Source organism: Cydia pomonella, unplaced genomic scaffold (genome assembly GCF_033807575.1).
Source record: "Cydia pomonella isolate Wapato2018A unplaced genomic scaffold, ilCydPomo1 PGA_scaffold_215, whole genome shotgun sequence".
In the NCBI taxonomy this organism is placed as follows: domain Eukaryota; kingdom Metazoa; phylum Arthropoda; class Insecta; order Lepidoptera; family Tortricidae; genus Cydia; species Cydia pomonella.
The window spans coordinates 47,791-64,629 of record NW_026907855.1 but is presented as its reverse complement, the minus strand read 5'-3'; the positions used below and the strand labels follow the sequence as shown (position 1 = coordinate 64,629).

The 16,839-nt window shown below is 37.9% G+C and overlaps 1 protein-coding gene across 1 annotated transcript in view; it reads right to left on the bottom strand.

Moving 5' to 3' along the window:
• LOC133533917 (uncharacterized) overlaps positions 1–16,839 on the bottom strand; it is a gene marked incomplete at its 5' end in the record, with an annotated part of 97,725 nt that overhangs the window by 62,066 nt on the left and 18,820 nt on the right. Inside the window, 3 exons of the mRNA XM_061873000.1 lie at positions 8,585–8,759; positions 11,029–11,145; positions 16,155–16,307. Coding sequence (XP_061728984.1) covers positions 8,585–8,759; positions 11,029–11,145; positions 16,155–16,307 — 445 coding nt within the window. The remainder of the gene's footprint in view (positions 1–8,584; positions 8,760–11,028; positions 11,146–16,154; positions 16,308–16,839) is intronic.

Sequence of the window (16,839 nt, the reverse complement as noted above, 5' to 3'; positions counted from 1 at the left end):
CGGATCTCGTGCCATAAACTTGAGTAAAGGTGCTCAACTACATTTAAATCGCAAATCCGAGGTCCAACTTCGAAACTTTGCCGTTTTGCACTTTGTTTGCACCTTAACTTCGTTAAATATTGCTTTTCCTTTGAAAAGGCATAAACATTATATAAACGAACTGAGCTTAAGGGGGGGGGGGGGGGGGGGGGTTTGTTCAGGCCGATTTTTGGTATTTTAATCAAGGATTTTTTTACTGGGTGCCAAGCTAAGGTGACAATTGCTTGCGCTACGACAACGAAACCTGTGTATCTCTATCACTCTTCCATACTAGTGCAACAGTGACAGTTGCGTTTCGTTCGCTAAGGAGCGTAAACCCAGATTTAAGTGCACGTACCCAGCAGCAAAATTGCATGGGAATTTTATGAATTAATTCGTTCATAATGTGTCCATGCCACCAGCGATAGTCTTTTGCAGAAAATAAGCTTGCTAGTGCATGGATAGCTTTAATTCAAGAACAACCTTGGTCAAAATTTAGCTTGAAATTGACAGATAGTTTTTATACATTTTTGGTCTTTGTAACTTGGGCTTCCGGTTCAAGTGCTTTATTGGTGAACAGTGACCACGCCTCGTGAATAATTTCTTTGTTTTTTGCTCATTAATATGCACACTAATTTTGAAGAATATTTTTCGAAATGCTTTAAATGTAGGAAATATTCAACTGATCTTTCATTTAACCACATATGTTTACTATTTATAGTAATCATGAAATAAAAGCATTTTTATTAATTGCCATATCCTATTTTTGATGAGTAAATGTTAAACGTAGAATGTATGACATGACACAAGGTTTTGGATATGTTACAACTTTTGTGATAATTTTCTATTAAATTATTCTATAAAATGCGGATATAGCACAACCTTTTTGAAAATTAAAGTCTTTTAAAACAGATTAGTGTCAATTATAGCATATTTTTTTGTTATTTTAGGAATAGTTACAAACGGTTTTGTTCAAACATTGATATGGTACAAACGTAAAGCCAACAGCCTACTGGGCACCTTATCATCGGGCGACGAGCTAGCCCCCATTTTTTACTTGTAGGTAAATATATATATATTTATATAAATATGTATCTTTACTCAAGTTATTTTCTTTTTGTATTTTATGCATTTAAATAAGTTAGTGTATATATACTTTATTTAAGTCATTTTATATTTATTTGACAAATCAATTGCCGGAAATCATCATTTTTTTTCCACAAATATCATATGTATATTTGTTATGATGATAGATAATCAGTGATCGGAACTATGGGAGTAAAACTTTAACAAACCTTGTTAAGCGGACATAAAATAGTGCATACAACCCTAAAAATATTCACGTCCATAGGGATAGGAATAGTATAGTACAATTACAGCCATAAAAATATTTACATTCATAGATATTCGAATATTTTTATGGCTACTTAAGCACCCTTTTTACGTCCGCTTGATAAGTTTTGTTAAAGTTTTACTCCCATAGTTCCGATCACTGTAGATAATGGAAGTAGTAATAATGGCAGTAGATGCTTCTGACGCGTAGTTTGATCCGTTACTTTTGATGCTGCTGTACTTATACCAATAATTATACCCATTTAAAAACACAAGTACTACAATAGTTCGTGCCATCCACGATGACGCGAAGTTTTGTCAAATCTATCCTTTAATAACATGACAATACGAGTCAAGGTACTTGTCTTCGTGAATGACACGGTCTATAATTTGGGTCGTGAGGTTGGGTAACGATCGGTAGCGAAGAGCTGGACTACCGCAGCAGCCATATCGTCCCAAAATCACGATAACTGACCTCCCCATATCAGCCGGGAGCGACCCGTAACAGCCATCGTAGCCGGAACGCGGACACGACCGAGGCAAGGTTTGCGTCGTCGTGAATGACTGGATGAGATTGGCTCAAGATCAAGAAGCCTTATTGAGCTTACTGTGGGACTTAGTCAATTTGTGTAATAATGTCCTATAATATTTATTTTAAATTTATTTATTTAAGATCGGGATAAATGGCGTACTAGATGAGAGACCTATACTCAGCAGTGGCCGCAGTCGGCGATGAAAGGCCGATATGATGATGGGGTGATAATGAAAACCACAAGTCAAGGACTTTACATGTAGGTAACTAGTTACCCACATATAAAGTCCTAAAAGTAGATGTATGAGAGTACCGACTCAATGGGGTGTTTAGAACCACAGCGGGGAATTTTTATTTCTCGTTGTAAACACTTACAGAATACGCAGAAAGCGAACCAATTCCACTCTACAATTCAAATATTTGCCGCAAACGACTTGCACTGCAATTTGCCTCAGAACTTTCAGTTGAAATGGGGCTGCATCTCGGTAACTAAGCAAATAATATTGAAGTTTTCGGTGAATATGTCTATCATGGAAATGATGAGCGGCCAGTCCGAACATTGACACGTTTAAAATAATCCCAACTATATTATTTAAAATATTATACTGTAAAGCAAATTTCTTATATAAAAAAAAAGCTTGGTTTTTTTGCTTTTTTGTCTTCATGTTCTTTTGTGAATTTCGTAGTAGTAATAATTCTTTTTCCTCTCTCCCTCCACTCCCGGGTAATATAAGTTGTATTTATAACGTAACATGGAATCAGGTAAAGATAGTTTTCCTACCTCTGAAGCTTTAAGCCTTGAAAAGGTCCCGTAGAAAGTCATTTTCTATTAATAATTGTGTAAAGGTATTTTTGGCCCCTTATCCGTTAACCGATATCGATATTTTAGACCTTGACTATACAACCAATTATGCAAAAAAAACCTAGGATGTAACTATAATAATAATTTAAATTAAATGATTAATAGATAATTTAAAGTCATATGTACATAAGGAACACAAAAAATATTATAAATTAATTAATCCGTTTTTTTTAATAGTTTTCGCAAGCCATTGTTAGTTGTTATATTTCTTGTTGTAAAAAAGCTTGTCTTTTTCTCTTTTGGTGTACGGGAGCTCGTTAGCCCGTATATAGCGGTAGCTTGCCTAGCCGCGACTAAAGGCCAACTGTACAATTTGTACATTTGTAAGCGCGGGTTATATTAACATTCGGAAAGTAAACGTTCTTCAGAATAATGTACGTGGCATAATTGTGCAGGTAAACCGTGAAATTAGACAATATGCGGTTGATTACACGCGTGTATACATGTCCCGGTGGCTCGTGGACACGTGTCGAGACATGTCGTGTTGACTTGTAATCAGGAAGCCGATTCGAAGTTTAAAATCTGGTAAGGTTTTGATGTTGAATAAATACGAATTTGATTACGACCATAGTTGTGTGATGTGGACTAAAGTTACCGTAATTTATGGAACTCGAGATTTTTCGCAGCGCCAGAGAGACTTAAAACTTATGACTTGAACTAATTACGCAAATAAATAAATGCCTTTTCGATGAGAAGTCGTGAACATCGACTTCATATATATTTACTAGACTAGACACAAAAGTTTTGTAGTAGGCGAAGTGAAAATCTGAGTCCATAAAATTATTAAAAATACCTATTTTATCCTTTGCTTATACCTGGTACCACAGTCACATGTTTGATAGAATCGCTGAGTCAACACGATGCATCGTCAATATCGTCATACACTAAATATTACCTCTGCTGCTGGTATACACAGAACAAACAGCGAAACAGCCGCCGGCGGCAAATATTTGACTGATAGCTACGCAGAGCATTCAAGCAGGTCTATTTGCGACACAGTCGCGGTGCAATAGCGATGTTTTAAGGCTATCTCTCAGCTGTTTGATGTTTGAACTAAGTGCAATTTTAGAATTCATCGTAGTTCGATGGTGGAACTAAGTGGAATTTTAGAATTCCACACCGGTGGTGAAACTAAGTGGAATATAAAATTCCTAATTGACCGAATGGTTGGACATCGAGGAATCAAACTACATTGTCCTTCGATATCATTTAAAATTCAATGTAACGAAGAGGAAGTAGACCTACGAGTTAAAAAAATTACTTGGAATAAATTCTAAAGGAAATCCTAAAAAGTAATATAAATATGAAAATCAAATAAAAAATATGGATGTGTATTTTGCCTTCACGGACTTATGCAATGCAAACCTGGCTGTTCACTGCAAAAATTTAATGTATATCTATCCAGAGAACTAAATAACACATGTCGGACAAGGCTCTCGTACCACACGACCGGAGGGAAATAACATACCTATGAGATCCGATCCATATCGTATCTAAATCAAATTTTGGATGTATATTAAAATAGAAATTAGGCCGATATGCACGTGACACGCGTACGCATTTAGAAATGTCACTAGTTCTTGGAAATCCCTGAGGATCATATTATGATTTAAAATTAACGCGTGCGGCAGACCAGTTGCCTGAAACTATCGTCGAGGCGACAACGCGCTTACAATTAAGTTGTTACTTACGCATGTAGAAAATTAATGATCGATTCAGAAATAGGCAGATAAAATGACAATCACATTCATTATAGTATGGCAAATACTCCATAAATATGTGTGACAGCTATACGTGAAACAACTACAAAATAGTGTGAAATACTGCACAAACTTTTATATATACAGTTACAAAAACATCCATTACCTAAGTGCATACGTGAACATTCACCTTTATCCACGCCATGGTTCGTGCAATATCGATGTTTTATAGCAAATGCCCGGCCACTTCGGCAGAAATCCCTACATTGACTGCCCGTTCGGGATTTAGAGGCTGGCGCAGCATTCCGAGTTTACAACGTTTCAGTAAGGTTTCCGAACGTGATTTTGTAGGGATTTGTGCGTTTCTGTTTACGCATGCGACTCATTTGTAGCATAACATTTCCGCTGGCTTAAATTCATTCCCCGTTTTAAATCTATATGGCTTATAACGGTTTTCGGTTTTTCAGAGAAGACAAAATAATCTATGAGTACTTAATGTTTATGTATCATTATTAAGTCATAACTCTTTTATACTTATTTCTGACGAAGATCTCTCGTTTTTTTGTTGTAATTGATATTATAATTAATTAGATGTGAGGTGAGGTACCTACCTACCTAATTTCAATTACAACACGAAAACGAGAGATTTTCTTCTTTATACTCAGTTTTAGTGATAATTATGTATGCAATATTTTGTTTTGATAAGGAGATAAAACTAATTTACCTAACCGCGGTATTTTTTTATACTCCTATCCGCTATTTTTAGAACCGTTTTAACCTACAAAATATCTCAAAATTTTCTTCTTACAGATTATTATTAGCCTGCCATTTCGAAAGTTTCGAAACTTGACGAAACTTACGAGTAATTTACAGTAGCCTTAATGCCAGCTGTATACACTCGTCGAGACCCCAAGGCAAGCCGAAAACGAACATGGACATACTGTTCCCTTCTCGTCCCGCTCTTCATCGCCTTGTCGCGCCCTTCTCCGATTATATCGGAGGGAAGCCGAGAGTCTTGGTGAGAGGCTCTCGACGAGTGTGTACAGACGACATTAGACTATGTAACTACAGAGCCGGTATTGATGGATGAGAGGAGATGTCAATCTTTTCCATTGTGTGCTATGTACATTCGGGGGATATACCTATGCTACATTTTTAACCGTCTTCCTAACTAGGATTTTTTTAACACCATGTCAGTGGCTAACAAGCATACGGTCCGCCTGATGATAAGCAGCACCGTAGCCTATGGACGCCTGCAACTCCAAAGGTGTTACATGCGCGTTGCCGACCCTTTACCTCCTCCTGAACCTGACCCTAAACCTGTACACTCCTTTTTTGAACTCATCGATTCAAACAAGCCAAAACTTGATGTGATTGCGTTATTTTATTAGTCAACATCAAATCAGTTTGATGGTAACATAACACTTATACCTTAGGTGTAGGCAAAATTGCAATTCAATAGTTTAGTTAACCAAGTGTTGAGTCAAACTTAACTTGAAAGATTTGTATGCAACACCCGGAACAATACAGTAAAAGCTATTCTTCTTCTTCTGAGTGGTATACTCTTGTCAGAGTAGTCGTGGTCATTGCGGTCGTTGTACGGCTTTTTGTTTCCCGCCATGCTTCTCTATTTATTGCCTGCCGCGCGCACAGATTCAAAGGTGACCCGGTGAGAGCTTTCACTTGGTCGGTCCATCGCATTGAGGGCCGCAATCTGGGTCTTGTGCCATCCACTCTGTCCTGAACAACTAGCCTCTCCATCGCGTCGGCTTCCCTAACGTGACCGTAATAGCTAAGGATGCGAGAGTGAACGATTGCCGAAAGTCTTTGTGTAACTTTGAGGTCCTGGAGAATTGATATATTAGCTATTATATTTAAAAAAAAATGAATAAACGTAGATAATAATACCTATGTAACGTAATGAAAACGCGTGTAGTTTTAGTGGTAATACCACATCACTACAATCGGTATGATCATTACGCTTTCATACTTACATTTATTTGTAAAACCATTAATAACGATTCGTATTTGTACACTTTTTATTACCTACCTGGCGCATTTGGAAGCAATAGGGTGTGTATTAGTATATTATGTAAAAAAAGATATCTATATTGAAAGTATCTATAAGTAGTTCGTTCGCGTTTAGATTGCAGTAAAATGCTTTTACCCAATTTAATCGTTGCTAATTTGAAAGTCAAGTTCACAGTGACCAGTTGAAGGCATATTTTCTAATTAGGAACGATTTTGATTGGTTACAACCATCGCTAGGCCGGTGGAAAATGATGATTTTACTTCATTCTTAATGCGAACGAACTATATCTTATTTTTTTCTGTAATCGTATAAAAAACGCAATACATCATATTAAAATTCCTTTGAGTGGAAGCTTCCAAATAATTATGTAAGAATAAATTATAATATTTTTACAGCTTAAGGTAAAAAATGCCGTTAATTCCTGACGACTTTCTCGCGAGATTAAATTCCTTAAGTTTTTAAACCAAGAATGATGTGATAGATCGCTTCGTGCAAATAAATTGTACTTATACAGGTATATTATCAACGTTAAGATGCATTTGCTCCTTACGCCCAGGTGATGGGACATGTTAATGCTCAAGTTGTACCTAGCCTTTACAGTGTTCAGCACCAAAGCGATATACGAAGTCTATTTATTATTGACAAGCTCTGATCGTTAACAAAGAACCAATATAGGTACGTCACCTAGATGCTATAAATAGCAACATTGTAATACTAAAATCCTATCCACTTGGGATCTAGTACAGTCAGCATTAAAAGGAGCGAATCAGACTACGCGTCAAAAGTATCTAACATTCTCTAGCAGCTTAATAGAAATTAAAATATTTATTTTAGACACTAGGTGTCTATATGTTTGTTTACAACATTATAATCATAATAATACAATATAAATATATGTTAGTAACAAGTATAGAGCTCGTTGGATCGTACATGCATAGAGATCCAATGAGTGATCCATCCTATCCGCAACCACCTTCAGGAGTGTGTTGGTGCTGCCCCATACACGGTCCCTCAGGGACGACACCCTTTCTCGCAGCACTGCGTGGAAGCCGTCAGTGCTCCACTCAGAGAACATTCCCTACCCGCTGCAGCGCCAGAGCAGCCCCACCAAACCCCTGAAGGCGTTGTTATACTGGACACGCAGAGCCCTAAATGTTTTTTTGGTGTGGTTGCTCCACAGGTAATAAAGGAATATGTTTCTATACGTAGAACAATAATAAAACTGTAAAATTAACTTTTGAATGCGAACTGAAGAGAAAAAACTCTATTTGGGAAAGTATTTCAGGATGGCAGATACTTTTGGTGGGTTGTTTCGTCAACTACTTTTCGTGTTGACTGTACCCAGCACCGAAGCGATCCGGAGCCTATAGGGAGCGTGCATGAACTATAGGAGGTAGCACATGATCCGTCAGATTTTTGGCGCGAGGCGTAAATGTGATGTTTTTTGTTCCGATGTAGCCCACAAGATGTCAGAACTTACTATGCATAAGAACACACGTGACGTGTAAATGTACATGTTTATGGTTCCGATTCAGGCCACAAGATGGCAGACCCTCCAACGCGCACGGTCCCTATTTCTCGAATGGTATTAGATTGTGTGGTGTGTTGCCATGGTAACTATTATGATTTGACAGTTCGTGAACTAATATTATTAGTCTAATACCGTTCGACAAATGCGCCCCAACGGTCAGTCTTCATTGATGACGAGCTCTGCTCGCTCGCTATACATAGAGTGCACGGACGAGATGCACATTACCTAGATGCTACTAGTAGCCACAAGGTCATATTACACTCCTACCTACTCGGTGTCTTATGCCCAGCATCGAAGCGATCTGTGGTCGCTCCTCATTGATAAAGAGTTCGGCTCACTCGCTATTCACTAAGTGGATAGACGAGATACACGTCAATCTAGATGCCACTATAGCGACATTGTAATACTAAAATCCTGCCTGCTTGGTCTCTAGTACCCAGTATCGACGCGATCTGCGATTGTCCCTCATTGATCACGGCTTCTGCATGCTCGCTCGATATACAAAGAGTGTATGGATGAGATACACTGCATCTAGATCCCACTAGTGGTCATACTATTAATCTAACTACAATCCTACCTGCTCGGTCTCTAGTGCCCAGCACGGACGCGATCTGCGGTCGCTCTTCATTGATCACCAGTTCTGCTCGCTCGCTGTACACTGAGTGCACAGACGAGATGCACGTCAGACGTAGCTGGCCGCGCTCGAAGCTGTCTGGACGCACCATGAAGGACAGCTGGCTTACTGATGCCACCTGGAGAAGATTTTAATATAGGAATATGTTTTGGGCACGTCAAAATAATTAATGTTTCCTCTCTACCTAAGATCCATCAAGATGATACCTACAATTCTTTTGAGTCTGGCAAAGGAATATTTTATGTGTCAGAATGTCAAAAAATGTCGGACAATAAGAAATTTTAAGTATATTCCACTTAGTTCGACCATCGAACCACAAGGAATTCCAAAAATTCCACTTATTACGATCATCGAACTACGAAGAAATGTAAAATTCCACTTAGTACAACTCTCAAACCATGACTGGTTCAAACTAAGTGGAATTTTAGAGTTTCTCATTGCTTAATCGCAACTAAGTGGAATTTAACATTTCCTCGTGGTTCGACGATCGAACTTAGTGGAATCTTAAAATTCATCTTGATCTGATGGTCGAACTCAGTGGAATATAAAGTTCTTTATAGTCCGAGTGGTCAGACAGTGAGGAATTAAAATTCCTTGTCGTATTACCTTTTGGACAAGATTGTCGGGCCACGCGGCAGGAGAGAAAATATCTAGGTATCAAAATTCAATGAGGGAGTTGCAAACGTCAAATTTAAGTAGCAAGGGACAGCAGTGGCGCATCTTGTCTTAAAAGTTTTAAAGACAAAGTAAGTCAACTTAGTTCCGGCTTGCCCACAAGCTATGTATGACGCGCTGCAAGAGAGGGCATACCGTCTCTAATAATTATTATTAGGAATATTATTTTATAATAATATTAGTAGATTGGAGCCCAGGTTTCTATGAGTTGCAATAAACCAGGACAAATGTTAGAAACAAGAGGGAGTAGATTGTCACAGTTTCAGTGAAAACGCATTCGTAGAAAATAACGACTTAGCAACTAATTTGACGACTTCAGAAATAGATGAGACTATTTGTCGTTGCCTAGCCAAGATAACAACGCCAATCGCAACTTAAATAGTGTGTGGAAATAATCATGTTACTTTTCGTACCATCTGTCACTCCGATACATTTTTACTTTTCGTTTGGCTTTTGTCGATTTACGATTGTCATCTTGGCTAAGCCCTCAGGATTTACGTACCGTAGCGAATGAAACCCAACTGTCACTCCCGCACTAATATGGAAGAGTGATAGAGAGAGACGACTACACTACGCTAGGGAGCGTTAACGATTGGTATGTTGGCTAAGCACCCTCTACTGTTCACGATAAAATATTGTGATCTGCATCTATTTAATATACATAAAATAAGCAAACATATAAATAAAAATATTAACCCTTTCTGTACGGGGACTTGGAACGCCTAGCAACGCCTCAATACGGGCATGTCTTTGCGAGAGTCGGCGGTTAGACATATTTTCACTTACGTGTATTTTCTGAAATATAACAGCTGTGCGGTTGAAATTTTGTACACACATTAAAAACATTATGCACTTTTGATAACTACTCACTTATTGCACTTATAATCACTAGTACTTTATATTTCACGCGTAATATCTCTCACTAATAAAAGTATAAATGTAAGTTACTACAAGCGATTTTAACTATTGTTAGTTTTGTAAATATTAGTTTATGATATTTTGAATAGAACAAGGCCTTGAAATGATAATAATTATTAACAAAATGCAAAAATATCAACCGTTTTAACGCAACATAAAAACACGACTGCAATATGAATAAAATAGTGATGTGCACCTATCGATACAGTTGTCGATATTTATCTATACTGCTCAAGGGTAAAAATAAAAAAGTGTAGCAGAGATCATTACTATTTTAATCTTAAGAACATATTATTATTATTTATTACCATATACTGTAATATAATCCAATTTTATAACTTTTTTTTATAATTATTCTGTAAATCACGAAATTTACAACTATAACACTTGCAACTAGCCTAACTACTAAAACTCGATGAAATATAAAACAACACTATTTGCCGCCATATTGAGTTACTTTTTCTGCACTCGTGGAGTACGGGTGTCAACCCCAGTTGACAGAAAAAATGCGGGATTTTTAAATAAATATTTGTTTTAACGCCATCTACCAGAATGTTTTGCCATTTTTTTCTTTGAATCTATACTAATGCTACTACTAAATATCATCGTTATTACCAACATATAAGGTCTAAGTTGGTTGAAAAAAATTTCAAACTTCGTACTTGTTTCGATCAACTATAGTTGACACCCGTACTACAGTGATGATGCCTAATTGGCAACTCTGGTTGTCACCCGTACAGAAAGGGTTAAATTGAGCATAGTCTATAAGGTATTCTGTGGGGAACATATATCACCTTGTTGGACGTGACTCTCGTGGGTATCGGGTCTGTGGCGTCTTCGTCTAGGGACAGATCAGGCTGTCTCGGTGTCGGCAACACCACTGTGTCCTGGCTTGGGAGCAATTCACCTTCCTGCGGACAAAGAAATTTATTATCCATTACTAACGTAATACGTATCTTGCTCCAAAATGTTTTCCAAAATTCTAAATTCAATTTAAATTTTAAAATTATTATGTTATGCTAGGTATGTTTATATAAGTATATATGCTGATTTGAAGTAGATCATCATTTCTATCATCCATGATGCAATGAATCTATGTCAAACTTCACGATTGTTTTATTCTTTGTGCTATTTAAGAGTTTTCACGAAAAAAATGCAGCGTTATTACAACATTCTTGTCCTCCTGTCATCCTCAAGTAAGGAAAAATTCACCACTTCGAACAAGACTCAAACTTGCGACCATTTGGAACGCGGGTCAATCTTAACCCACTGAACTACTGAAGCTCACCAGAAGCGCGCGAATTTATCAACTTCTTCCTTTTGTTTACACGCCTTAGAACAATTAACTTAATGACACCAGAGTCAGAGAAGTAATATTGAAAATTCACCAGTAACGATGTGCTAACTCATACTGAACAATTTTTTAAACAGTTTAGTTTTTCATGTTGACGTAGTTCTTCATCACAATTCCTTTTAAATATTCCTTATCCACCCCACAGATACAAACAATCTCCCTCAATCAACGCTATTAATGACCAAATCCGTAAAGCGCTAAATAAATACGATAGGAAATGTACTTTTACTAAACTAACCCCCGAGCCGAAGGTAGAGTGTTTGCCGATACAAATTAGAGCGGGGTTCGTTTTACAGGTGCGCTAGTGACAGAGTGAAACGAGTAGTTACTTCTGAGATAAACTTAATATTTAGATAGGAAAATTTAACGTGAATTAGGGTTACTGTTGCAAGAAATTTCAATGTCTATTTACTTTAAAAATTGCGTCGATTTCGTACCCATATTACTGCCACGATCTGAAGTAAAATCCGTCACTTGCATTACTAAAACATTGATAGTAACATCAACCGCGTTAACGGTAATGAGTAACGTAACATTAATGCTGCTGAAGCCGTTATCCGAATATTCTAAAAGAAGGTTAAATATCTAAACACAGCATTATGCCAATAGCCAACAGCTCAGTCGAACCCGCGATAAAAGTGGTGGTGCGAAGGTCTGCAGGCGTTTTCATTCTGAATTCGATTAATCGTTGCCAGTTATCTATCAAGAGATTGTGAAGGTTTCCAACCTTCACACTGCGTACGTACTCGGCACCAGTAAAGATAACTAACTACTACACGTCATTGGCTATATTTTACACTGACTCATTTATCCACTCACTTGCTTTTGGTAACTGTGGTTACCAGCTGTCACTGAAAAATATGAAGCAAGTGAGTGGTTATAAAAGATCTCGCATTGAAAACTATACAGTGATAGATGTGGATATATTGTTTTTGCATGCATACGCATTCTTTTAGTCACAAAGGACAACGTCACAATTCCAAAAATTAACTACTCCTTTCCATCCGCTTTGTTGTAGTGGGTCGTCAAAAAGAGGCTGTAAACGCTTTTAATTCTACTAAGTGCCCCTAAATTTTACAGTGAAACGTGGCAGATAAACGAATTTGGCAATGGGTAACAGAATTGTTTTTTCAATCACACAGGATAACCTGGGAATGTTAGACGGATAGCGGGAACATTTGTTCATTTGTCAAATATGGATGCGCTGCTAACTTGATTCATGTTACTGCGGTGCCATGAGCAATAAAGGTAAAAAGAAAACCACGCTGTTCACTTTTTATGAAGAACCCAACATTGTACAAAACAGTATTGTACGTTGTACTCCATTGAGTTCTCTCAGTGGACTACAGTATTTGGTTATCCTTCTCCGAGGTTTTCCTCGTCGTAGTACATTCTATTCAAAGAGTTTGCAAAATAACCGTGTAGGTTCCAGGGTATGAGGATACAAGCGAAAGAACACACATAAGGCTAACTTTATATAGTTCTGTTTTTCTTTGATTCACGAAGACGCGTGACTTGAGTCGTATTGTCATGTTAATAAAGGTTAGATTTGACAAATCTGCGTGTCATCGTGGATGACGCAAACTATCTTCTATCTATACATATAATAAAGCTGAAGGGGGTCGAAAGTCTGTACATGGAAGATATTCGAAAAAAAGTAGCCTGGGGATACTAAGAATCGTTAACAGAACACGTTCCAACAGTTTTTAGAATTTTTGTCTGTTTGTCTGTTTTTCTGTTTGTCTGTTTATTTGACCTCGCATCACGTGAAAACGGCTGAACGGATTTTGATGCAAACTTTACTAATCTGTCGAGAAAATGCCCGGCCAAGTTATAGGCTATAAAAATTCAACCGCTAGAAGGGGGGGTAGCCACTACACTCGATTGAGTTAAGTTTGCACCTGAATCTTATGGCGCTACTTAGGAAGGAGGTGCAAACTTTTACAACAAATATGTGCTACGAGTATCGAGTACCCTGCTAAACTAACAGATATGGTGCTGAAATTAAGCCACCGAAGAAGGATTTTGTCAAATTAACTCTAAAGATAGAAGAAAAGAAAAAAACCGACTTCAATGAGGTAGATCGGTGAAAGAACGATTATTGTTGATTTTTGATTATTGTTGATTTTTTAAATTAAAAAGACAGCGTCCTACGCCTAATTATGTAGAAAAGGAGGTAACATTTTTTTTTTGTCACTGCACCCACCTTGACACATTTCAGATTTGCCCTATGATTGACTGGTAAGATACCCGCAATAGAGTATTCGACTGTATTTAAGATAAATTATTTCACACCATGCATGAAATAAAGCACCAGATAATTATAAAAAAAAACTAAATAGGATAGAAATATAAAAATGTATCTTGAAAACCTAACTGCTTGACAAACATGCACAGAGAACAAATTGCCAAACGTGAACTATGCATCGTTGAAGAGTTCCATTCTGTTCATCATGAACAGTTCCACTTCATCAAATGTCACTTCTACAAATGTAAATACTTGATTTGTTGATGAAAATACAAAAATCACTATATATATACCTTTCACATTTGAAGAGTTCCCTCGATTGCTCATGGACCCCATCGTCAGAACTCGAACTTGACAAAAATTTGTCTTGAAAATCTAATTTACTTAACAAACACAGCGAAGAGGACAAATCGCCAAACGTGTACTGTGTATCGTTGAAGAGTTCCATTCTGATCATCATCAGCAGTTCCACTTCATCAAATGTCACTTTTTAAAATGTAAATGCTAGATTTGTTAAAGAAAATACAAAAATCATTATATGTATGACTTTCATATTTGAAGAGTTCCCTCGATTCTCCTCCTTTTGAAATCTGGAAGTCGGTCAAAAATGAGTTTACTTACACAATTAAATGGTGGCAAAATCAACACACATATCAACACGCGTATAACTGCATAATTATTTAAAAAAAAATATTTTCTCCGTCATGAATTACCTAATCGTAATTTTATCGTATCCATATTCATACGTATCGCCTCTTTTAAGCACTTAATAATGGCTACGAAGGTGGGTACGATGAAAAAAAAAATTCTCTGATGTTTGCGGTGTAAATGTCAAACGATTTGGGACACGCATTTTATACGCGTTAAAATGCCATAAGAACTAAAAACTGAAAATACCTTCCCGAAAAAAAGCGAACCTTTCACCAAAGTCTCGCAACGGAACGGAGGTTACGAAACTATAGCGAATAGTAACTACCAGAGACGTTATGCAGCATCGTTCCATCCATTGAAAACCTCATTCGTAGCGTGCACGGAGACCTGAGCCATTCTTGGGTTTGTGAGAGATCCATACTCACGCCCATAGAGGAACGGTCCATGTTCACGCAGAAAAATGAGCAGGCAGGAAATCGAAGGTGAACATGCAGTATATAATTCCATTAACACTGTCTTGGATGAAGGCAATGTCACAACATACCCGGTAGAGTTCCTTAGCTCATTGAGTGCTTCAGGACTCCCAGCACACACATTAACCCTGAAAGTTCGAGTTCCAATCATGCTTCTTCGGAATTGTCGCCTCCGAAGTTATGCAACGGAACTCAGCTAAAAGTAGTGCAGCTGCAGCGAAACCTCATTGAGGTGCAGATCCTGACGGGGTGCGGCGCCGCAGAAGTCGTGTTCATCCCGCGCATCCCCCTCATCCTGAGCAATTTCCCGTTCCACTTCAAGCGCCTACAGTTCTCCGTGAGCGTCTGCTTCGCCATGAACATCAATAAGTCGCAGAGGCAGACGCTGCGCGCCGCTGGCGTGGACCTGCGCACGGGCTGCTTCTCGCACGGGCAGCTCTACGTGGCGTGCTCGCGCATTACCAGCTGCACGGAGCTATTCGTGCTGATGGCCGCCGGGGAAACTCGCAATGTGGTGTACAAATAAATATTGTAAAATGTCAATGTTATGTAAATAACTATTACATACCTACTTATTAGTATGTAACTGTAGATATAATTATATGTATACATTTAGTTGTGCATATATAAACATAACTGTAAACAAAATGTAAATACTCGGCCTCAAGTTTTTGATTTCTACGAGTATTCTCCTTTCCTCTAATCCTACTTCTAACTAATAGGTATTACACCTAAATTCGATTGTGTTCGGAAGTATGGATTTCTATGGGTATATTTCTTACCATTTCATGCTTAGACTGATTGGTCTGGAGCATCGATTTGGATGATATTTTCCATGGACATGATTTGGATAGGTACAGTCAAGGACGTAAAAAAAATACAAAAGTGGAACTGTATTGTCCGATATACATCTACTACTCTATGTCGTTTAAATCACGTCAAAAATTTTAATAAGGACGAATTTGAAAAAAATAACAATTGATTTTGGAGTGTAGTTTTATTAAGTGGTACCTAATTGTAAAATATTTTATCTAGACTACAGTCCTCTAGCGTATCCATCTATCAACTTTACTTCAAGTTCCACCTCCAGGGGAGAGGCAGAGAAATTAGCGGTGAATGAGCCGGTTACTGACACAGACCGAATACCACGCGGGCGGAGCCGCGGGCACAGCTAGTGACATAATATATTCGTACCTGCACAGTGTCCACAAAAGGGCCGAAAGCCTTCCACGGGCTGAATATGATGTTGTTGTTCTCGTCGCCGGGCGGAGAGCTCCGGTACGGCGAGTCTATGGACACGGCGGGGCTGGGCAGGATGCGCTGCTGGATTACTGGCTTTCCCTGGATCTGAAAAAAAAAACATATTTTAATTTTCTTACACATTTGCGGATTTCGGGATTGAAACATTAGTTCCAAAATGCCCTTGGAAATCTGAAAAAAAAAACTTTATGCTTCTGGAGATCAAATGGGTGAAACACTAGGTATCGCCCAGCATTGCTAACCAGCGGGACAATGCGGCTAGCTCTTGTAGGTACCGACGTAGAACTAGGATTTTTTTTAGAGAACTAAATTTACAAATTAATTAAAACCATGAGTTCGCATTTAGCATGCGGCGATGTATTTTTTCTTTATCAATGAATGTGAACCTTATTTTAAAAAAGGCGTTGCTCACGCAATATTTAAGAAAATCATGCAATATTATAGATATTAATAAAAGTAATAGTCGCGAGGAAATTTTGAAATCTACGCCAGAATCAGTAATTTTTATATTAAAAAGAATATTGGAGGAACTCAAAAGAGAGAATAATAAACCAATTTTTTAAATCTGGATACGCCACCGCCTCAAAAAGCAAGATATAAAAATACAAACGCAACTTTT